The sequence below is a fragment of the Mesoplodon mirus genome (assembly GCF_964341445.2).
Source record: "Mesoplodon mirus genome assembly, chromosome: 7".
Taxonomy (NCBI): domain Eukaryota; kingdom Metazoa; phylum Chordata; class Mammalia; order Artiodactyla; family Ziphiidae; genus Mesoplodon; species Mesoplodon mirus.
In genome coordinates, this window is record NC_138983.1 from 93,735,951 (window position 1) to 93,760,706 (window position 24,756).

The following is a 24,756-nucleotide window of genomic DNA, read 5'->3' on the forward strand; positions in this document are numbered from 1 at the left end:
TCCGTTTATCTGACTTTCTGGAAAAGCCAAAACCTTCGGACGGAGAGGAGATTAGTGGCCAAGAGGCTAGAGGCACCCTGGCGCCAAAGGGCAGCAAATGGGATGACAGGATTGCTCTGCCGCCTGATGGCGATCAAAACTCCTACAACCGTGCACTACAAGTGAACTATGCTTCACGGCTACTAAGGACACACAAGTTATTACATTTTGAAAAATGCGCCGGCCAGCCATCCCCGGCATGACAAGTGCAGTAAGAGGGGCGGGGAGGCGAGGCAAGTGGATCAGCTGGAGTTCTGAAGGTTCTCCCCACTTTCAGTTTCCCTCCCCTGGCATGTCTCCCCGCCCGGCCCACTGCTGCTCAGGCCGCCCACCCGGGCCGCCTGGAGTTACCCAACCGGAAAAGCCAGAGCCCAGGCTCAGCCGCGCCTCCAGGCACAGGAAGGGCAAAAATAGAAAGCGCCAGTGCGCAGTGGAGGGCTGGAAACCCTCGGACCTCAGATAACTGCGGAGAACCGGGGCTCGGAGTCAACATCGGCTCCAGGCGGTCCCAGCGTCCCGACCCCGGCCGCGACACACTTTCCACAAAACTGACACACACGCGCGGGTCGCGCGGGCTTCCCCGCCGGGTCGCCTGGAGGCCGGTCCCCCGCAAGCTGAGCGCACGAAAGGGCGCCCCAAAGGCGCCGGCCCAAGCCGCCCGCTGCGCTTTCCCTCCGGAAGGTGGGCTGCGGGGCCCAAGCGTAAACCCGGAGACAAGGTACACGCGCACCACGCAGCCACAGGGGACGAGGGGCCGGGCGCCCACCTGGCCGGACACCCTGCATTTCTGGAATCACCGGACTTGTGTGTAAATTTCCCTTTGGCGTGTCATTTTCCAAAGGCCACGCAAGATCAGGGGACAGCACGCCTCCTCTCCAAGTGTCCTGCCAGCCCACCCACTTAAGATCAGAGGGACAAAATGCCTAACTAAAACAAAACAAAACAGAAACACAAAAAACTGGAGAGAGGGAGGAAAGGGTGCCCTCAAAAAAAAAAAAAAAAACAAAAAAACCTAAGCACGTTGAAAGCGCTAAGAATAAACTACCAGGCAAAAGAAACCCTACATGTCAAATCCTAAAGTACAGAAGGGCAAGCCCGCCGGCAGTCCAGGCCCGGGGAGACCGGGGTCCCCAGCCCTGCAGAGCCAACCGCAGACCGGCTCGGGCGCCCCTCAGAAGCCCGGGGTCCCCGCGGCCGAGTCTGCGCCCCCGGCCGGCGCCGGCTCCCCTCTGCCCACCCTGCGCGCGGGGGCTGGAAAAGGCCGCGGAGAACCACGGCGGGGCGGGAAGGGGGGCTCCAAAGAAGGTCTGGCGACTCGAGTCGCTCCGTTTCTCGGTGGGCTCAGCGCGCGCCGTGGGGGAAGAGGGGCGGGGGTCCGGAAGGAGGGGACCGGTGGCACTTACGTAGACCGGCAGCGGCCACGGGCAGACGGCGGGCTCGGCCCCCACGAGCGATTCCAGCCTCAGCTCCAGCTTCTCCCCCATGTCTTCGCGCGCCGCCCCCGCACCGTGCTAGTCTGCCGGTTGGGGGAGGGGCGCGGCGCCGCCGGCGGGGGCGGGGCAAACAGGCAGGCGGGCAGTGAGGGGAAGGGGCCTGGCCTGGGCCTCAGCCACCGCCGCCGCGCTCCCGTCCGGCCCCCGGCTCCCTCTTTGTGGTCACAGGCCCCGGGCCTCCAGCGCTGCTGCGAACTCGGGCCTGCGTGAGCCGGGGACCGGGCCGAACCACTCGCGGCGCGCGCGGCCCACCCTGTGGACACGCCCGCTCGCACGCACGCACGCACGTCTTCGGCTGCCCCCAGCCACACCCACCGGCCCGAAGTGGGGACCCGAGGAGACCCCTCGGGGCCTGGGGTGGCGGGTTCGACTCCCGCCCTTGACGTACCGTGACACCCCCCCCTTCCCCCCAATAAGAAGACTATAATTCCTCATTAAATATGACAGCTGGAATCCCGGCTTCTGTTCACAAAAATGCCGTGTATTTAGCCTATGCTAGGCACCAGACCGCGGACGCTCAGTACTGGCAAAAAAGGAAATGCCCTGCCCTCATGGCACTGCCATTTTAATTGGAATAGTAGGGACAATGTTCAAGGGAGAAAATAAAGTGTCATCATCGCCACGGGGATGGTTAATCTCATGTGCACACTGCGTGGGGCCCCGGCAACCACAAACATTATTCCAGATGTGGCCAGGAAGGTATTTTTCAGAAGAGATTAACACTGAAATTGGTCCACTTTGCGTAAAGGAGACTGTCAATGCCGCGGCGTGGGTGGGCCTCGTCCATCAGTTGAAGGACTGGAGAGAAAAATGAGGTTCCCTAGAAAGAGGGAACTGTTCCTCCAGTGGCCTTGGGACATCAGCTCTTCCCTGTGTCTCCAGCCCAGAGTCCTGCCCGGACTTGCCTGCCTCACAGTCACATGAGTCAACTCCTTAAAACAAAACTATATATGTAAAAATACTGAATATATACAAGCCTATTAATTTGTATATGTGTGTATACATATTATATATATGTATACACGTTTATATGTGCATGCGTTTGTATTATATGTGTAAGTACTATATACAGTATACATACAAGCCTATATATTTGTGTGTATATATTGTATACATGTATGTATGTGTATATATATAGTATACATATTATAAATGTGAACATGCTGTATATATACACACACCCATATATTGATATATGGGTGTGTGTATATATACAGTAGATGTACGCTGTACGTATGTATGTATACAGTGTATATTTATATATAGGTGTGTATATATGTTGTATACCTGTATGTGTATATGTTGCATAGGTATTATATGTATATATGTATATACTATATATAGACACACTTGCATATATATTTATATGTGTATGTACATGCGCATATTTACATATAGGTGTGTATGTGTGTGTATACATTGTGTATATGTATGTGTATATATCTTATATATATGATATATATGTATATATATGATGAATTTATATGTACAGTACATATATATTTTTATGCTACATGCTTTTATATGTAGGTGTATATATGTGTCTATATGTATGTATGTGTATTGCATATATTATATATGTATGTATACTGTTTATATACACATCTAAATATCTTTGTATGTGTGTATATATGTATGATATATATGTACCTAGGTGTGTCTATTGCATATGCTATATGCATGTGTACATACTGTATATATACAAACTATGCATTTTATATGTGTGTATGTATAGTGTATATGTGTATTGTATGTGTGTATACATACTGTATATATACAAACGATGCATTTTATATATGTGTGTATATATGTATGTGTGTATTGCATATACTATATGTGTATATGTCTGTATGCATACTGCATATATACACAGCTGTATATTTTTGTATGCGTGTACATATGTATGTGTGTGTATATACACACACACACCCTATGGATTCTGTTTGTCTGGAGAAGCCTCACTGATACAGACACTTATGACAATTGAGCACCTGCTCTCTGCCAGCCAGGGAGCCAAACGCTTGTCTTTTTGGTGTCTCCCTTAAGTGTCACAAGTCCTGGGAGGGAAGGTGATGCCGCTCCTACCAGTTGAGGTGCCTCAGGGTCAGAGAGGTGCACAGGGCGGGGGGCTGGAGCCTGGTGGAGCCCAGGTGGAGTTCTAGCAGCAGTACAGCCGAGCAGTGCCACTTCCCCAGGTGCTTCTCACAAAGATGCCGAGGGAGAGACAGGGTCTGAAAGAGGGGATGAGGAAGCTTCCATGGGTCCGCAAGCCCAGACCAAGGCTGACTCGTCAAGGGTGTTAGAGGTCAGGACTGTGGTTTCCCTGGGGGTGGGGTTACACAGAGCCATTCCCATTCTGAAAAAGTATCCATTCTGCTCTTGTTTGTATGCTTACCCCCCTCCCCCAAATCTTTTAAAAACAGATTCTCTTGGCTGCTGGGAGCACACATGGGGAAGTTGTGTGTGAGGGGGTGTGATCCAGGGGACAGGGAGGATAAGCCCCCCACTCGTAGGGCCAGGGGTGGCTCAGCTTTGTGAGCTAAGGATGGCCCGCGAGGTCCCAGAGAGAAGGGTCCCTACTCCGTCCCTGCTCCGTGCATCCCATTCCCAGCCTGAGAAGCCCAGAGCTACCCCCACACACACACACCAGGGAGGAGAGCCAGTCACCCTGGCTCACAGGCTGTGGCTCCAAGGCTCCTGGCACTAGGAGCTATTTTCAGCTTTCATGCCCTAGGACATGGCCAGAGCTATTGTCTCCGGAAACTCTCTGTCTCTCGCCCACCCTCCCTCCCTCCCTCCTCCGCCTCTTCCCCTCCCGCTCCAGCTGTCCTGCCCTCCACCCTGCATTTCTACACAGGATGGCTCACAGACAGCTGCTCCCCGTGTCCACCCGCCACCATTCGATGCATGTCAAAGCAAGCCCTGGGGACTTCCCTGGAGGTCCAGCGATTAAGACTCCGAGTTTCCACTGCAGGGGGCGCGGGTTCGATCCTTGGTCAGGGAAATAAAATCCCACATGCTGCACGGCACAACCAAAAAAATAAATGAATAAAAAATAAAGTTAGAGGTTGCGAGTTCACTTAACCTGCGTAGCGCCCTGGGTTCTCATTCTCTGGTTCTCGGCCTGTGAGGTGCTGAATTCCGGGTCTACGGAGAGAGACCAGATGGTGTCTGCACCCTGGAGAAAGGAAGCTCAAGAGGAGGAGAAGTGGGCCCAGCACATGGAAGAGGACCATCCCTGACGACCACCACTGGCCTTGCTTATGGTGTCTTTCAGCTTCAAAAGTGGAAGCACCTGAAGCTACTTTGTTCAAGTTTCCTGAATTTCTGGGAAGGCCTGGTTTCCCCAAAGGAACGATTTCTGGTAGAAGTCTGAAGGTCTGACCCAAGAAAAAAAATCCAGTATAGCCAATGAATTGAGGACAAGAAGTTTTCCAATCAGGTTATTACAAGATATTGAGATCGCTCAGCCCGAACCCAGCGAGGCCAGTGTCCCCTGGACTCCCAGTCCAAGTGAGAGCTCTCTCCCATGGTCACTGTAGAGCTCCGACTCTGGGGCAGTGACAGCAGGCCGGAGCAAGGGCAGCCAACGTTTGGTGACGCCGCTTCCGTCGCCCACCTCCACGCAGCCACCAGCCACGACTCACGCCCACCGTGCCCTTCACCATCAAGTGTATCCAATTTAGCTCATCAGGTTTAACTGGCTTCTGGTGTGCCCAAAGGCTAAGTGGGGTGTTTTGAAACCTATCCTCATCACGAGGGGAGTGAATGGACCGAAGAGCTGAATCTTGGCCTTTCTTCTTAATTTGAGCTGCACTTACTTCACTGTGCATGGTCCTCTGAAGCTTGTGCCGGGCGGCCTTTGAGATGATCTTCTGAAGTCCTAGACTTTAAGAAGAACGACAAAGGCTCTTGGTGCTGCAGCCAGGAGTCAGGGCTGTGCCTCTGAAGTGGGAGAGCCAACTTCAGGACCCGGGTCCACAAGAGACCTCCCAGCTCCACATAATATCAAGCAGCGAAAATCTCCCAGAGATCTCCATCTCAACACCAGCACCCAGCTTCAGTCAACGACCAGCAAGCTACAGTGCTGGTCACCCTATGCCAAGCAACTAGCAAGGCAGGAACACAACCCCACCCATTAGCAGAGAGGCTACCTAAAAACATCATAAGGCCATAGGCACCCCAAAACACACCACCAGACGTGGACCTGTCCACCAGAAAGACAAGATCGAGCCTCAACTACCAGAACACAGGCATTAGTCCCCCCCACCAGGAAGCCTACACAACCTACTGAAACAACCTTAGCCACTGGGGACAGACACCAAAAACAACAGGAACTACGAATCTGCAGCCTGCAGAAAGGAGACCCCAAACACAGTAACATAAGCAAAATGAGAAGACAGAAAAACACACAGCAGGTGAAGGAGCAAGATAAAAACCTACCAGACCTAACAAATGAAGAGGTAATAGGCAGTCTACCTGAAAAAGAATTCAGAATAATGATAGTAAAGCTGATCCAAGATTCTATTTCCAAGATCCATAATCTTGGAAATATAATAGACAAAATGCAAGAAACAGTTAACAAGGACCTAGAAGAACTAAAGATGAATCAAGCATCGATTAAAAACACAATAAATGAAATGAAAAATACTCTAGATGGGATCAATAGCAGAATAAGTGAGGCAGAAGAACGGATAAGTGAGGTGGAAGATAAAATAGTGGAAATAACTGATGCAGAGCAAAATAAAGAAAAAAGAATGAAAAGAACAGAGGACAGTCTCAGAGACCTCTGGGACAACATTAAACGCACCAACATTCGAATTATAGGGGTTCCAGAAGAAGAAGACAAAAAGAAAGGGACTGAGAAAATATTTGAAGAGATTATAGTTGAAAACTTCCCTAATATGGGAAAGGAAATAGTTAATCAAGTCCAGGAGGCACAGAGAGTCCCATACAGAATAAATCCAAGGAGAAATATGCCAAGACACATATTAATCAAACTGTCAAAAATTAAACACAAAGAAATCATATTAAAAGCAGCAAGGGAAAAACAACAAATAACACACAGGGGAATCCCCATCAGGTTAACAGCTGATCTCTCAGCAGAAACTCTACAAGCCAGAAGGGAGTGGCAGGACATAATTAAAGTGATGAAGGAGAGAAACCTGCAACCAAGATTACTCTACCCAGCAAGGATCTCATTCAGATTTGATGGAGAAATTAAAACGTTTACAGACAAGCAAAAGCTGAGAGAGTTCAGCACCACCAAACCAGCTTTACAACAAATGCTAAAGGAACTTCTCTAGGCAAGAAACACAACAGAAGGAATATACCTACAATAACGAACCCAAAGCAATTAAGGAAATGGGAATAGGAACATACATATCAATAATTACCTTAAATGTAAATGGACTAAATGCTCCCACCAAAAGACACAGAGTGTCTGAATAGATACAAAAACAAGACCCATATATATGCTGTCTACAAGAGACCCACTTCAGACCTAGAGACACATACAGATTGAAAGTAAGGGGATGGAAAAAGATATTCCATGCAAATGGAAATCAAAAGAAAGCTGGAGTAGCAATTCTTATATCAGACAAAATAGACTTTAAAATAAAGACTATTAGAAGAGACAAAGAAGGACACTACATAACGATAAAGGGATCGATCCAAGAAGAAGATATAACAATTGTAAATATTTACGCACCCAACATAGGAGCACCTCAATACATAAGGCAAATACTAACAGCCATAAAAGGGGAAATCAACAGTAACACAATCATAGTAGGGGACTTTAACACCCCACTTTCACCAATGGACAGATCATCCAAAATGAAAATAAATAAGGAAACACAAGCTTTAAATGATACATTAAACAAGATGGACTTAGTTGATATTTATAGGACATTCCATCCAAAAACAACAGAATACACATTTTTCTCAAGTGCTCATGGAACATTCTCCGGGATAGATCATAGCTTGGGTCACAAATCAAGCCTTGGTAAATTTAAGAAAATTGAAATTGTATCAAGTATCTTTTCCGACCACAATGCTATGAGACTAGACATCAATTACAGGAAAAGATCTGTAAAAAATACAAACACATGGAGACTAAACAATACACTACTCAATAACGAAGTGATCACTGAAGAAATCAAAGAGGAAATTAAAAAGTACCTAAAAACAAATGACAATGAGGACACGACGACCCAAAACCTATGGGATGCAGCAAAAGCAGTTCTAAGGGGGAAGTTTATAGCAATACAATCCCACCTTAAGAAACAGGAAACATTTCGAGTAAACAACCTGACCCTGCACCTAAAGCAATTAGAGAAAGAAGAACAAACAACCCCCAAAGTTAGCAGAAGGAAAGAAATCATAAAGATCAGATCAGAAATAAATGAAAAAGAAATGAAGGAAACGATAGCAAAGATCAACCAAACTAAAAGCTGGTTCTTTGAGAAGATAAACAAAATTGACAAACCATTAGCCAGACTCATCAAGAAAAGAAGGGAGAAGACTCAAATCAATAGAATTAGAAATGAAAAAGGAGAAGTAACAACTGACACTGCAGAAATACAAAAGATCATGAGAGATTACTATAAGCAACTCTATGCCAATAAAATGGACAACCTGGAAGAAATGGACAAATTCTTAGAAATGCACAACCTGCCAAGACTGACTCAGGAAGAAATAGAAAATATGAATAGACCAATCACAAGCACTGAAATTGAAACTGTGATTAAAAATCTTCCATCAAACAAAAGCCCAGGACCAGATGGCTTCACAGGAAAATTCTATCAAACATTTAGAGAAGAGCTAACACCCATCCTTCTCAAACTCTTCCAAAATATAGCAGAGGGAGGAACACTCCCAAACTCATTCTACGAGGCCACCATCACCTTGATACCAAAACCAGACAAGGATGTCACAAAGAAAGAAAACTACAGGCCAATATCACTGATGAACATAGATGCAAAAATCCTCAACAAAATACTAGCAAACAGAATCCAACAGCACATTAAAAGGATCATACACCATGATCAAGTGGGGTTTATTCCAGCAATGCAAGGATTCTTCAATATACGCAAATCAATCAATGTGATACACCATATTAACAAGTTGAAGGAGAAAAACCATATGATCATCTCAATAGATGCAGAGAAAGCTTTCGACAAAATTCAACACCCATTTATGATAAAAACCCTGCAGAAAGTAGGCATAGAGGGAACTTTCCTCAACATAATAAAGGCCATATATGACAAACCCACAGCCAACATTGTCCTCAATGGTGAAAAACTGAAACCATTTCCACTAAGATCAGGAACAAGACAAGGCTGCCCACTCTCACCACTCTTATTCAACATAGTTTTGGAAGTTTTAGCCACAGCAATCAGAGAAGAAAAGGAAATAAAAGGAATCCAAATTGGAAAAGAAGAAGTAAAGCTGTCACTGTTTGCAGATGACATGATACTATACATAGAGAATCCTAAAGATGCTACCGAAAAACTACTAGAGCTAATCAATGAATTTGGTAAAGTAGCAGGATACAAAATTAATGTACAGAAATCTCTGGCATTCCTGTACACTAATGATGAAAAATCTGAAAATGAAATCAAGAAAACACTCCCATTTACCATTGCAACAAAAAGAATAAAATATCTAGGAATAAACCTACCTAAGGAGACAAAAGACCTGTATGCAGAAAATTATAAGACACTGATGAAAGAAATTAAAGATGATACAAATAGATGGAGAGATGTACCGTGTTCTTGGATTGGAAGAATCAACATTGTGAAAATGACTCTACTACCCAAAGCAATCTACAGATTCAATGCAATCCCTATCAAACTACCACTGGCATTTTTCACAGAACTAGAACAAAAAATTTCAAAATTTGTTTGGAAAAGCAAAAGACCCCGAATAGCCAAAGCAATCTTGAGAACGAAAAACGGAGCTGGAGGAATCAGGCTCCCTGACTTCAGACTATACTACAAAGCTACAGTAATTAAGACAGTGTGGTACTGGCATAAAAACAGAAAGATAGATCAGTGGATCAGGATAGAAAGCCCAGAGATAAACCCACGCACATATGGCCAACTTATCTTTGATAAAGGAGGCAGGAATGTACAGTGGAGAAAGGACAGCCTCTTCAATAAGTGGTGCTGGGAAAACTGGACAGGGACATGTAAAAGTTTGAGATTAGATCATTCCCTAACACCATACACAAAAATAAGCTCAAAATGGATTAAAGACTTAAATGTAAGGCCAGAAACTATCAAACTCTTAGAGGAAAACATAGGTAGAACACTCTATGACATAAATCACAGCAAGATCCTTTTGGACCCACCTCCTAGAGAAATGGAAATAAAAACAAAGATAAACAAATGGGACCTAATGAAACTTCAAAGCTTTTGCACAGCAAAGGAAACCATAAACAAGACCAAAAGACAACCCTCAGAATGGGTGAAAATATTTGCAAATGAAGCAACTGACAAAGGATTAATCTCCAAAATTTATAAACAGCTCATGCATCTCAATAGCAAAAAAACAAACAACCCAATCCAAAAATGGACAGAAGACTTAAATAGGCATTTCTCCAAAGAAGATATACAGACTGCCAACAAACACATGAAAGAATGCTCAACATCATTAATCATCAGAGAAATGCAACTCAAAACTACAATGAGATATCATCTCACACCAGTCAGAATGGCCATCATCAAGAAACCTAGAAACAATAAATGCTGGAGAGGGTGTGGAGAAAAGGGAACACTCTTGCACTGCTGGTGGGAATGTGAATTGGTACAGCCACTATGAAGAACAGTATGGAGGTTCCTTAAAAAACTACAAATAGAACTACCATATGACCCAGCAATCCCACTACTAGTCATATACCCTGAGAAAACCATAATTCAAAAAGAGACATGTACCAAAATGTTCATTGCAGCTCTATTCACAATAGCCCGGAGATGGAAACAACCTAAGTGTCCATCATCGGATGAATGGATAAAGAAGATGTGGCACATATATACAATGGAATATTACTCAGCCATAAAAAGAAACGAAACTGAGCTATTTGTAATGAGGTGGATAGACCTAGAGTCTGTCATACAGTGTGAAGTAAATCAGAAAGAGAAAGACAAATACCGTATGCTAACACATATATATGGAATTTAAAAAAAAATGTCATGAAGAACCTGGGGTAAAACGGGAATAAAGACACAAACCTACTTGAGAATGGACTTGAGGATATGGGGAGGGGGAAGGGTAAGCTGTGACAAAGCGAAAGAGAGGCATGGACATATATACACTACCAAATGTAGGGTAGATAGATAGTGGGAAGCAGCTGCATAGCACAGGGAGATCAGCTCGGTGCTTTGTGACCGCCTGGAGGGGTGGGATGGGGAGGGTGGGAGGGAGGGAGATGCATGAGGGAAGGGATGTGGGAAAAGATGTATATGTATAACTGATTCACTTTGTTATAAAGCAGAAACTAATAAAAAATAAATAAATAAATGAATAAATAAATAAAATACAAAAAATACAAAAATAAAAATGCTCCCTGCCTCAAAGGAGTTTACAATCCCTTAAAGGAGACAGATAAGTCCATAGATCAGAAATACAGATACTATGTGAACACCAGTAAAACTGCCTAATCCGTAAAGAGTCGGGGGGTAGGTATGGTTGGCCAAGTTTATCAGAATTTATGATTCTAGGGCTGAATCTTGAACATGGGTAGAAGTTAACCAGGTGAGAAGCGTGGGTCACGATACTCTAAGCAGAAGAAGCTTTATGGGCAAAGGCAGAGGCTGAAAAGCACAGTGCTTAGGGGACCTACAAGCAGTTCAGCTTGCGTGGAGGCAGCATGAGATCAAAGTCTGGGCTTGTAAGTAGGAACCATGCCAAGGAGTTTGGACCTGATTCTTAGAACACTGAGAACCACTGAGAGATTTAAGCAGGTTGTGATGGGATCAGATTTAAGTTTTAGAAAGAACCCTCTAGCTGCAGGACTGAAAAGGGTTTGAAGGGAGGCAAGGCATGAAGATAACACATAGTCTCTATATAATCCATATAATAGTGTCACTAGGGTCTGAACTAAGGAGGTGGCGGTAGGGATAGAGGATACAGGTAACGAACGAGCCGTTAAAGACGCTGACTTGACAGAGCTTGATGAGGAACTGAGTCCTTGAAGAAGGTGAGAGAGAAATCAAGGATGATTCCCTGGTTTAGGGTTTGGGAGACTGGGTGGGGGGTGATGCTGACCACTGAGATAGGAGCAGGTTTAGAAAGATGATTTCCCTTTGGAAATGTCGGATTTCAAATGCCTGTGGAAGGCCTAGGGGAGAATGCCCAGCATGCCCAGGGCAGTTTTTTATCCCCACTCACCTCTCACATCACCTGAGGGACTCTCCCTGCCTGCCTCCAGCCTGGAAGAAGGTCCACCAGATTACTGACATCTCTGCCCTGTGGGCAAGGACCAATTTCTTTTCATTTCTGTATCCCTGCTCAGGCTTTAGCACACAGTAGGTCAATGTGTATTTGTTGAATTGCCTCAAATTTACAGAAATACACTTCTTGGGGAATGAATAAGTTGCTATTACACATGGAAGACCAGAAAAACAGCTATGAGCAGAAGGCCAAGGAGACACTGCAGAAAGTGCTGGAGGAGAAAATGCGTGCAGAGCAGCAACTGCAGAGCAAACAGGTGTGGGGATGCTCCATAACCCTTGGGGCTGGGAACCCTGGGGCAGTCTGGGTGGCAAGGGAGCCAGCTGCACAACCCCCTGGAACCCCCAAGGCACCACCCTCTCCTCTGATCTCCCTCAGCGGTCCCTGGCCCTGGCCGAGCGCAAGTGTGAAGAGTGGAAGAGCCAGTACGAGAGCCACCCCCAGCATGCAACTGTCCCCTACCCTGCCAGCCCAGTAATCATGAATGCCGTCTTCCTTCTCTTTTTTACAATGTGGTACATATGGATTTTTTTAAAATGAGATTTAACCAGCTTTTCAACCTTTCTTCTTTCTAACAATACCAGTACTCTCTGACTCTCCAAATGCGCCTTTTCAAGTGGATTTAATTTATGGAAAAATCACCCTTCATACTTTCCCTTTCTTTTTTAAACCTCCCCATGGTAGTGTAATGTAGTAGGAGATTTGGCCTGGGAGTTTGGACACCAGGGTTCTAGCGGCAGTAACCCACAGTTACACACGTTATATTATTAAAGAAAAAAGTCACTTACAGAAATGTATGAGGCCATTATGCACGTACACACAAATATATATTCACTCATATATCCATAAAAAAGTAGTCTGTAAGGTCCTATAAAATGTTAAAGGTGTTCATCCCACGGTGGAGGAGATATACGTTAACTATATTACCCTCTTAAAGTTTTACAGTAAATATATATTACTTTTATAATTTAAAAAGCCAAACTTTTCATTTTTAAAAACCTAAAACATGAAAGAAAACTGGAAAACCAACAAAATTAAAACAATCCCTAAGTCTGAGGCAACGATTTTTTTATCCGAGTACAAGTGATGAATGAAAATACTAAGAATGGTGTGTGACACCTTAAAGTATAGAAAAAAATACAGTAAGGCAAATAGGCATTAAGATAATAGAATATAAAAAGTTACCCAGATATATGCAGACAATGGACTACTATTCCAGTAATAAAAAGAAATGAATTACTAATATGAACTACACGGATGAGTCACAACAACATGAGGAGCCAAAGAAGCCACGTGCAAAAGGGTACTTATTGTATGCTTCCATTCATATGAATTTCTAGAATAGGAAACACTAATACATAGTGAAAGAAAGCATGTCAGTGGTTGCCTGATGCCAGGCCTGGGAAACTGACTGTAAAAGGACAAGAAGGAACTTTTTGCAGGTATTGGAAGTGTTCTGTATCTTGACTTTGGCGATGACAATATAGATATACACATTTGTCAAGACTTATCAAATTACATGCTTAAAACGGGTACACCTTGTTGAATGTAATTCATACTTCAATAAAGTTGATTTTAAAGCTAAATTAGGGGCTTCCCTGGTGGCGCAGTGGTTGAGAGTCCGCCTGCCGATGCAGGGGACACGGGTTCGTGCCCCGGTCCCGGAGGATCCCACATGCCGCGGAGCGGCTGGGCCCGCGAGCCATGGCCGCGGAGCCTGTGTGTCCGGAGCCTGTGCTCCGCAACGGGAGAGGCCACAGCAGCGAGAGGCCCGCGTACAGCACAAAAAAAAAAAAAAAAAAAAAAAAAAAAAAAAAAGCTAAATTAAAAAGTCACCTATGGGGACTTCCCTGGTGTCACAGTGGTTAAGAATTCGCCTGCTAATGCAGGGGACGTGGTTTCAAGCCCTAGTCCGGGGAGATCCCACATGCCGCCGAGCAACTAAGCCCGTGCGCCACAACTACAGAGACTGTGCTCTAGAGCCCGTGGGCCACAACTACTGAGCCCGTGTGCCACAACTACCGAAGCCCACGTGCCTAGAGTCCATGCTCCACAACAAGAGAAGCCACCACAGTGAGAAGCCGGCGCACTGCAACAAAGACACAGTGCAGCCAAAAATAAATAAATTAATAATAATTTTTTAAAAACTAGTGACCTAGATGTCTGAGTGAGACAGAGTTCCTTTAAGCTTTCAGTCCCAGCTCTTCTCTGAAGCCTCCCCTCATTCACCCTGGCAGCATGTGACCACTTTGCATCTCTTTAACACCTTATATTTATCGGTTCCATTCAGATTTGATGCTTGAAAAGTTTTGTATATTTTATGTCTATCTTCCATTAAACTTGGTTCCTCTAAGGCAGGAACAATCATCTCTTTCATAAATTGAGACCATTACAAAAACAGAATTATGTTCCCTTTCCTCTCAATCAGGGGAATTTGAAGTAGGATTGATGAAATCCTGGAAATCATAAGCAAAAATGTCATTTCTGCATTTTTATGGCCAGAGGGTCCTGTGTTTTCATCAGATTCTTGAAGATATCACAGAGCCCAACAATGTTAAGAATCTCTGCTTTGAATCCATGTGCTTTCACCCAGCTCTGTGGTACAAGGCACCCTGCCCCTGGGGCAATCTGTCTGTGGTCCCTGCAAAGATGATAAACCCACATCAAAGACACTCACTCTTCTGCATGTCAGTGGACTCTACTGCCATCTCTTCCTCCACAATGACGTCACTATCGCCATCTTCAAGATTCATTTCTGTCTCATCTAGAACACTGTCTTCTTCCTCTTCCTCCTCCTCATCTTCCTTGGAAACACCCTTTAATGTGGCAAGTAGTCTGTTGTAACCAGAAACTTGTTCTGGTTCACTCTATGCTTCACTTTCAGAACTTGAAGTATCTATAAACTCTCTGACTAAAAGGAAAATGGGGATTTTAAAAACAAAACTTATACTGTTCTTGTTGCTACCCCACGACTATCATCAGGCCCACAGTGGAACCAAGTTCAGCCTTTTCTAAATAAAAACTAGCTTTTCTGCAAATATGCAACCCTATCTATTCAACCAAACCTAGCACCAAATTTGTTTCAAACAGCTAATCTAGCTATGATTCTAGAAGCGCTTCCTCTTCTTTGAACTGCTCATGTTCTACATGGGAAGACAGCAAACTAAACACATGGAGCTTTAGGTTATAAGGCGATCTAACCTATGTGTCAGACATTTGGCACCTTTAAAGGAGCAACAGGAAAACTTACAACAAAAAAGTGTACTTTATTTCTGAGTCTGTGGTAATGAAATAAGACCTTTGATGATTTTGCACTCTATTTTATGTTAAGCAAACATGACATTCCCTCTTAGGATTCACCAAGAGCCCTCTGGTAAGCCTCCTTAACAGGTTCTAACAGGCTAATCTCTCAGGACAGTTTCATACTCTATACGATATTAGTTATCACAATGGCATTTTAACAGACACCTGCACTTAAAACTAAGCAATATTACTAAAGTATAGCTTACATCTAAAATCAAAGAGAGTGGAAATGTAGCCAAACTTTATTACCATATGTAATCTTAAAAGTAACAGTCCAGAATCTACTATCATAAAGAAGGTATAAAGCATTACCAGTTGACAAGTCTGTGGTTTTGCTTCCTTTCTGGAAACCCTGAGAAGAAACAGGCAATGTTAAACTTTAACTACTAGTATGTAGCAATTAGGAAAAGTCTAATGATACAACTTTAAATGAACATGGCAGACTATACCGTTATAAATACATTATACCTATTGTCAAGTAAAAACTCCATATGCATTGGGACAGGTTTTGGAAGGATATGCCAAATAGATAATAAGAGACGAATGAAAAAGTCTAACAAGACCACATGACAAATACTACACTCACACAGTAACAGGCTCTCATCCAAAAGACGGGAAATTTTGGCAAATAAAAGCCCTCGGGGTTCACCTTTTCTAGCAAATTTCTTAAGTAGACTATCCCTCTAACTGTTGATAAAGCAGCCCAAAGGGGTGGGATGAGCACTAAGATCATAACTGAGAGTCTGGACACTTACAGAGGAACCCACAACTACCCAAACATTAGTTTCCTCATGGCCATTGAATAGATAGGTGATGTCGAGGGTCCCAAGCAATTCTTTTTTCATTTTTTTTAACTTATTTAATTTATTTATTTTTGCCTGCTATGGGTCTTCGTTGCTGCGCCCGGGCTCTCTCTAGTTGCGGCGAGAGGTGGCTTCTCTTGTTGCGGAGCAGGGGCTCTAGGCTCGCGGGCATCAGTAGTTGCACCACCCTGGCTCAGTAGTTGTGGCTCGCGGGCTCTAGAGTGCAGGCTCAATAGTTGTGGCGCACGGGCTTACGTGCACCGCGGCATGTGGGATCTTCCCGGACCAGGGCTCGAACCCCTGCCCCCTCCGTTGGCAGGCGGATTCTTAACCACTGCGCCACCAAGGGAAGCCCCCAAGCAATTCTTTAAAAACATAGAAAACGAACACAAGCTTATAAAATCTCTGCCCAGTCGCCACACAGGAGGCGTGCCGTCTAGCATAAAACTACAGGCTCAACAAAGGGTAGGAAGACCGGCGAAGAACCCCATCTCAGGCGGGAAGCCGCCAGGATCCCCGGGCGAGCTAGGCCGGCGCCGGGGCAGCGTGGCACGCGGCGGGAGCTGCCCTGTCACTACCCCCGGGGCACCGGCGGACCAAACGCGGGGACACGCGGGCTCCCACCGGGAAAGGACACCGGCAGCGCCGGTCCCAGCCTTGCCTCTCCATACCTGTCATAGAAGGGATGCTCCTCGCCGAAATCCCTTAGATGCTTCTTCTGCTTTTTAGTTAGGGAGTTGAGCAGCTGGCTCCGGCTCCGGCTCCGGCTCCGGCTCCGGCTCCCGCGTTTGCCCATGGGGAAGACGTCAAGTCAGCCAACCTCCAAGAATCGCGTTTTTCACCTGGAAGTCGTCTCCTCAACCCACTCACGCGGGATTGCCAACGGCGCTTTACGGCGGAAGCAGGGTGCCATAAAGCAGACCCGCTTTACGTCGCGCTTGTACGACAGGCGTTAGAACCTCCTGTTTCCCATTCCGCCCCCTAGCGAGGCTCTTTGGAAGCACGCGCACGCATGCGCAGCTTTTCTCTGAGCCCCGTAGGGAAGGCAGGCAGGGAGGCTTCGGGCTTCCCCAGGTGGGTAAATGGGTGGGTGTACTTTGTGCGTCTGTTTTGGCTGTGAGAATCAGCCTGCATAAACGTGTAGTAACTGAGATGGTTGAATGCAGTGCCTTTCTATTATGCCATAATACAAATACCAACTAACATTTAAGGCTGCCGGTGCATCTCAACTCATCCTCACAACAGTAAACAAATAGGCCTTGTTAATAAGCCTGATACTGGAGATGAGAAAGCTGATGCTTACAAAAGGTTACACACACACTAGCAAGAGAGGAGATGGAAACCTAATTCTCTCTGATGCGACCACAGGCTTTTCCCACTAGGATCTGCCACATGCGTGTGCTGTGTGAAGAATGAGGACGCAAGGCTGAGATTCCCGCCCTTACCCTACCCCCTCATTTTCTGAAAGTATTGCAAGGGCCCTTGGTAACACATCTGTTCTGGCATTTTTCATGTTATAAAAGCAAAAACACATCCAGAGAGGTAAAGTGACTTTCCTAAATCACCCGGAGAGTCGATGTTAGAGAAAGCAGTCAAACTCAATAAAGTGTCTCAAAACTGAATTGGGGCAAATTGGGATGGAAAACTTTTAAAGGGTAAGTAACTTTTCTATATCTGGGCCGTGGTGGTGGTTACACCTGGTATACAATTACCAAAATTAATCAAACTGTACCTTTGAAATTGGTACATTTTAATGCAAGTAAATAATAATCTCAATAAACAAAGAGGTCAAAACAGCGCAACTGGACTTAATACTCTAGAGACAGGCAGAGTGTGCAGGGATACTTAAAAACCACAGGATAGGGCTTCCCTGGTGGCGCAGTGGTTGAGAGTCCGCCTGCCGATGCAGGGGACGCGGGTTCGTGCCCCAGTCCGGGAAGATCCCACATGCCGCGAAGCGGCTGGGCCCGTGAGCCATGGCCGCTGAGCCTGCGCGTCCGGAGCCTGTGCTCTGCAACGGGAGAGGCCACAACACTGAGAGGCCCGCGTACCGCAAAAAAAAAAAGGGAGGGGGAGGGGGCTTTTTTAAGGATATAGGGGTGAGTGCCTCATAAAAACTGGGAGCTGAAAGAGAGCCTGGCCTCGAAATAGAACTGGTAAGCCATCAGATCTCAGGCATCATCTCTTTTACACACACACAAGCATGCGCACACGCACACACAGGCCGTATCTCCTCTCTGTGTCTCTGTGTGGCTCCCCTGATCTCTGCTCTCTCCAGTCATGTGACAGGAAGGAATGACCTCATGGTCCCCCAGTTCAAAGGACCAGCCCAGGAAGCAAGTAGCATCTTAGAGCCCATAACCCCAAATCCTGGGAGTGACCATCTTAAAAGCCCAGCCCGTGCCAAGTGCCCGATCAGCTATGACCAGGGACAGAGTCACACACATGGCTGCCTGGATCCAGGAGTAGTGCTCAGAAAAGGGTTAGACAGACCCCCTAGAGTATGCTGCATTTTACCCTCCTAAGACATCAGAGACATAAGGCATTCAGTTCAGTAACAGCTTTTCCAGAGAAAGTCCATCCCAATGAAATTGCCTATCATCAGAAACTCCTGGTTCAAAAAAAGATGCAAATGTCAGAAGAAAACGTTATCTGTGTATCTGGAAGAGTGTACACCAAAATGTGAATAAGGTTACCTGTGGGTAGTGTGATAATGGTGGATCATTTTTCCTTCGTTTTGCTCACGTCTATGTGTGTATATAAATATTTTTTACAACAAAGATTTTATTTTGAGTAAAAAAAAATGCCATTTGAGAAATATTTGGGGATCTCCCTACAATTATAGAGTTTGGGCATTTGTTGCTCTTGCTTGTTGTAGGTTGGAGCCAGAAAAGGCACCCCAAAGATGGACCAAGGAAGGGAGATGCTGAAGAGAGAAATGTCCAGCAAATCCAGCCAGAGCCTTCTGTTTTCTAAACCTGGTGGAAGGAACTAGAAACGTCGCCCCGCTCGGCCTCACATGATCCTCCGTGAGTCAGTGTAACTCTTCTGCGTCAAACTACTAAGATGCTTTTTTAGGACATTAAAGGTTGCTACCCTAGTATGTTGCTTCCTAGACTGGTATTTTGCACAATACTGTATTTTGGAGTGTGTGAGGAGAGGGGTTCTTTTCACAGATATTATGAATGTAAACATACACAGGCATATGAAGAATAAGTTTGAAATGGTAACCTCAGGGCTGTTGGGGCCATGGTATAGTGCATTTATATCTGAATTTATTATAATAAATGTGAACAGCAACCAGTTTTATCGCTTCCATAACAGTGAGTCATGTTTATATGGCGCTCTGCGGTGTTCAAAACACTTCTCGTCTAATCCTCTCTCAAGCCCTGGGAGGTAAATAGCATTATGTTCCCCATTTTACAAATGAGGAAGCTGAGGCCCAGAGAGGTTAAATGGCCCGTCTAAAGTCACACAGCTAGTAAATTCAAGAATTGGGTCTGGAACCCAGGTTTCTAACTCCATCTCACGCTGCCCATTCTGCCGCACCAAGACAGCCCAGTAGGTCAAGTCCCAGGCCATCAGGACAGACCAAGTACCCAGTCATCAAAGAACACACACTGCCCAGGTGGACACACCCCTTTCCCGTGGTGTTTGAAGAGACCCTCACTTTTGCCTTCTCTCCAGCCATCTGTTCTCTCCCTGCCTTTCTTGTACGGCCAGAGACCACCAAACAAAACAGGAGGAAGAGCCAGAAGCCATGAATATCATTTATTTTTTATTTTTAAAAAGCCACAATAAAAGTATTTTGATATTTTAAAACCAAATGCATTCTTTATACTGATTAAAACTAGAAGGAAGGGCCTCCCTGGTGGCGCAGTGGTTGAGAGTCCGCCTGCCGATGCAGGGGATGCGGGTTCGTGCCCCGGTCTGGGAGGATCCCATATGCCGCGGAGCGGCTGGGCCCGTGAGCCGTGGCCGCTGGGCCTGCGCATCCGGAGCCTGTGCTCCGCAACGGGAGAGGCCACAACAGTGAGAGGCCCGCATACAGCAAAAAGAAAAAAAAAAAAAAAAAAAAAAAAAACTAGAAGGAAATGGGAAAAATGATTTGCATGATCTTCCACTAAAGGTACTTCTTACACAGTGAGAAGGGTGAGCATCACCTGACCTTAAAAATAATCTTGAAAATCCCAGCAGTTTTCCATAAAGAACATATTACTTACACTGTACCATATCCCCAAAATCCAAAACAGCAATCTCCAGCACCAGAAAAGATCACTTGGTCAGGCAGTAGTTAAGTAGCTGGCTCATGTTTGGAAGCCAAATTGTGTGGGAAAAAAAAAATACTTTGGTTGAATACAAATATTTGAATTTGCATAAGTTAAATGTAATGCCTATGTGACTCCACTGTATTTGAGGTCTTTCAAAGGACGTGTTAATCTTTATCGTATCAACATTGCAACCCACAATGGCAATGTCCTTTCTTCACTCCTTGAACTAGATGGTTCTTTAGGTGTCTCCTCAGCCACACACCCCTTTCTCTGAGAATGCACATTCCCCAACCAGGTTTACCCTACCTACTGCTGCTCTCTTGGCCACACCTGACTGGCTGATCAGTAGATAGTCTACCCAAGCCAGACCAATCAGGTTTCTCTTCTAACCCAAGCTGGGCCAATCAGCACCTGTGCCCTTGATATTTGGAAGTGGGACACGGAGTTACCACACAGGTCATTAATGGCCCGGAGCTGAAAGTCTTGATGCAGTTCCCAGCTGGGGTGGCCATTTCTCCCACTGTGTTTGGAGAAACAAAGCCAGTGTTAGAAAGAGATGGCCAGGATAGATAAGCAACAGGTAGAGACAAGAAACCAAGACCCAGGGAATTCCCTGGCCGTCCACCCTGCGCTTTCACTGCCAAGGGCCCGGACTCAATCCCTGATCAGGGAGCTAGGATCCCATAAGCCACACTGTGTGGCAAAAAAAAAAAAAAAAAAAGAAGAAACCAAGACGACCCCCAGAGAGACAGTGCAGCAGACACTACAAGCCCCTTAGTCATTGCCTCCCTCTACTGTATAAGCAGCACGCGAAATGCCCTCATTTCCCAGCCTCCCTTGCAGCTAGACCTGGCTGTGTTGTTCAGTTCTGGCCAGTGACATGCAGGTGAAGGCCCTGGGCAGGGCTTCCCTTCTGGAATTAAAGGCAAGGCTTTGCTAGGAGAAAGTTTTTCTCTTTGTCCCTTTGCCTTGTCTCCTTTTCCTCTCCTGGAGCTCGGACTAGGAGCTGGAGAAGCCATGTTGGGGATCACCAGGTAACAAGCAAGAGACCAAAGCCCACCTCAAAGGACAATGGAGTGGAAAGACATGAAAAGCCTGGGTGGGAGCCTAGTGGCATCACTGTGCTCTGCAGTGTACCTGAACTGCTTACCTCTGTACATCCTGTTGTATAACTAAATCAATCCTATCAGTTTAAGCCACTGTGGTCAGATGTACCTGTTTGTGCTGTGGAGCAAATCACTCAAAAGTTAGTGACTTAAAATGGCAACTATTAGTTCTCATGATTCCAGGCGTCAAGCTGGCCACTTGTACTGGTCTGGTTGGTTTGGCTGGGGCTAGTTTAGGGTGGCTTCGTGTACATGCCTGCCTGGTCATTGCCAGGCAAGCTGGGTTAGGACAGTGGTTCTCAACTGGGGGCATTTTGCCACCCAGGGGGTATTGGGCAATGTCTGGACACACTTTGGTTGTTAAACTGGGGTGGGGGTGATACTATCATCTCGGGGTAGAGGCCAGGGATGCTGCTAAACATCCTGCAGTGCACAGAACAGCTGCCCACAACCAAGACTTATTTGATCCAATATGTCAATAGTACCGAGAATGAGAAACCCTGGTCTAGAAAGGCCTCATCTGGGACGTCTGATTCTGCCTGGTGTGGTCCCTCATCACCCAACAGGCCAGACCAGGCCACGTGTGGTGGGTACAGGTTTCCAAGAGCAAGAGGAGAGAGAAAGCCCCAAAGCACACTTTTCAAGTCTCCACCTGCCATGTGTTTGCCAACCTCTCATCAGACAAAGCAAGCCACATGGCTAGAGTTCATTTGGGAGGGGCTCCAAATTTTTACCATCTACCCACATCCAGGTTTCTGTTATTTAAAGCTGAAGGCAGCGCGCGCCCAGAGCGTTAAAGGGCGGGGGCGGGGGTGTGGAGTTGGGAGGTCAACTGGGCCTCCTGGTAGCCTCCCTGAGTTCAACCAATCCAGTGAGGAGAAGCCGTGGGCGGGGCGAGCTCCACTGCCAGAGCGGCGTGAAAAATTTCCCAAGGCAGAGCGAAAACCTTTCCTGAGCGACTGAGCATGCCCACTAGTGAAAGGTCCAGCCCAGCTTTCACCACATCCCAGACTCCAGAGGGACTTTTCTGAAACCCAGAGAATTGACCATGTCCTCAAACAGCTTAAAAATCTTCCATGGCTCCCCATGCTCCTCAGGAAAAAAAGATAACACTTCAGTGGGTTTTTTATGCTTCATCCTCAACCAATTTCTTCAGCCACGTCTCCCACTACTTTTGCAAGAACTCTTTTGCTCCACGGATGTTGAAAACTTGCAGCTTCTCATACATACCATGTTCTCTGTGCACACAGGTTCACCTACCTGCGATTCTCTGCCCAGGCCCTCTCTACCAGGATATTGCATCTGTGCTTTCTAGGTCTCTGAAGACAGTCATGCTTCATCCCTCTGGCATAGCTCTTGTTTTTTTTTTTTTTTTTTTGCATCTTTGTTGGAGTGTAGTTGCTTTACAAAGATGTGTCGGTTTCTGCATTGTCGCAGGGTGAATCAGTTATGCATGTGCATGTATTCCCATGTCTCTTCCCTCTTGCATCTCCCTCCCTCCCGCCCTCCCTGTCCCACCCCTCTAGGTGGTCGCGGGGCGCCGAGCTGATCTCCCTGTGCTGTGCGGCTGCTTCCCACTAGCTATCTATTTTATGTTTGCTGGTGTATATGTGTCCATGGCATAGCTCTTCTTATTCTGTGTTGTGAATATACTCTATGTGCTCACATGTCTTATCTTCACTAGAATGTGAGCTACTTGAGGGCAGGGGTCTTGGCATATTTTATACCTGTATGGAACACTAAGACTGACCAGGGTGCCTGGCACAGGATAGATACTCAATAATTGCTTATTGAATAAATGAATGGATTATGAGCTCCATGAAGGAAAAAAAAAAAGCTGAAGGCATTCCAACTGATGCAGAAAGTTGCCCTGATTCCTGATGACTTTCTGGTTCCTGGTTTCTTTCCTTGGAAAGGCCCATTCCAATGCCTTGGGTTCCACTAGGACTTTTTGTATCACTCAAGATTCTCTGGTTGCAACCAACAGAAATCTCCTGTGGCTAACTTAAACAGAAAAGGAGTTTACTGAAAGGAAATGCGGAAGGTTAGAGAATCAAAGGGCAAGCAAAGCGGAGGAGTCTGGACAGGCAGGAGCCATCTTTTCTTTCCCGTAGATGTCCCCTTTTTTGCTTCAGCCAGTTTGAGTTTCTGTTATTTGCAACCAAAATGGCATTTACTAAGACGCTCTGCACAGCCCCAACTGGTAGCTCTGAGAAGCTACCAGCGACCTTTCTCTCCCCTGACGTTGTACCAAGGGACAGCAAGGTACCTGCAGTTCCCCCCCAGAACTCCCAATCTTCTGATCCCCCAAGAAGCTAAGCCAAACAACTTCCTTCCACCCTTGCCAATGGGGGCCCATTTGGATTCGTGACTTTGCAGATAAGGTGCCCTTCTCCAGCAACTTGGCAGAGCCAGCAGTGCCTGCTGTTGTGGAAACCGGGGTCATGAAGTGTCTACGGAAGAAAACAGCTTCCCCCGGATCCGTGTTGCAAAGTGTGTTCCTGGTAAGTGGAGTGGTTTCCAATTTTTTAGGGTCTTAGGAATGAAAGCAATACACTAACGATGAGAGGAAACACAAAATCTGTTAATGCATTTATTTTTTTATTATTATTTTTTTTTAAGTTATGGCTGCATTGGGTCTTCGTTGCTGCGCCCGGGCTTTCTCTAGTTGTGGCGAGCAGGGGTTACTCTTTGTTGTGTTGTGCGGACTTCTCATTCCATGGCCTTCTCTTGTTGCGGAGCACAGGCTCTAGGCATGGAGGCTTCAGTAGTTGTGGCTCGCAGGCTCAAGAACGCAGGCTCATTAGTTGTGGGGCACGGGCTTAGTTGCTCCATGGCATGTGGGATCTTCCTGGACCAGGGCTCGAGCCTGTGTCCCCTGCATTGGCAGGCGGATTCTTAACCACTGCTCCACCAGGGAAGCCCCTCATTTACTCTTAATGCTTCCCCCTGTTGAGGACAAACAGGAGGAAAAAAGAAAGGGCAGGGCTTCCTTGGTGGCGCAGTGGTTGAGAGTCTGCCTGCCAGTGCAGGGGACACGGGTTCGTGCTCCGGTCCGGGAGGATCCCACATGCCACCGAGCGGCTGGGCCCGTGAGCCATGGCTGTTGAGCCTGTGCGTCCAGAGCCTGTGCTCCGCAGCAGTAGAGGCCGCAACAGTGAGAGACCCACGTACCGAAAAGAAAAGAAAAAAAAAAGGGCAATAGCAAGGTTCCAAATGAGCTGAGAATTGACCTTCTAAAAGGGCTCTCAATCTGGCCTCTGGTAGATGTCTGTCGGGGTTTCTG

At 46.1% G+C, this 24,756-nt stretch overlaps 3 protein-coding genes across 7 annotated transcripts in view; 1 reads left to right on the plus strand and 2 right to left on the minus strand.

Moving 5' to 3' along the window:
- LOC309807687 (uncharacterized protein) overlaps positions 1-3,705 on the minus strand; it is a 155,789-nt gene extending 152,084 nt beyond the window's left edge. For 2 of the 5 annotated variants that reach the window (XR_014294616.1, XR_014294617.1), the window contains exon 1: positions 1,443-1,759. The gene's annotated coding sequence lies outside the window, so the exon portion shown is untranslated. Of the gene's footprint in view, positions 1-1,442; positions 1,762-3,617 lie in introns of those variants that run through there. The other 3 variants (XM_082627541.1, XR_014294615.1, XR_014294618.1) reach the window with 3 other exon arrangements.
- Positions 1-24,756, plus strand: part of LOC309807669 (interferon regulatory factor 6-like) — a 1,069,421-nt gene that overhangs the window by 597,805 nt on the left and 446,860 nt on the right. The window lies entirely within an intron of this gene.
- LOC309807682 (uncharacterized protein) lies at positions 4,302-17,306 on the minus strand. The gene is made up of 3 exons (XM_082627535.1): positions 16,765-17,306; positions 15,603-15,642; positions 4,302-4,551 (listed from the first exon to the last, which is right to left on the minus strand). Exons 1-3 carry the CDS (start codon positions 16,887-16,889, stop codon positions 4,396-4,398), a joined length of 321 nt encoding a protein of 106 aa, XP_082483661.1. The 5' UTR covers positions 16,890-17,306; the 3' UTR covers positions 4,302-4,395.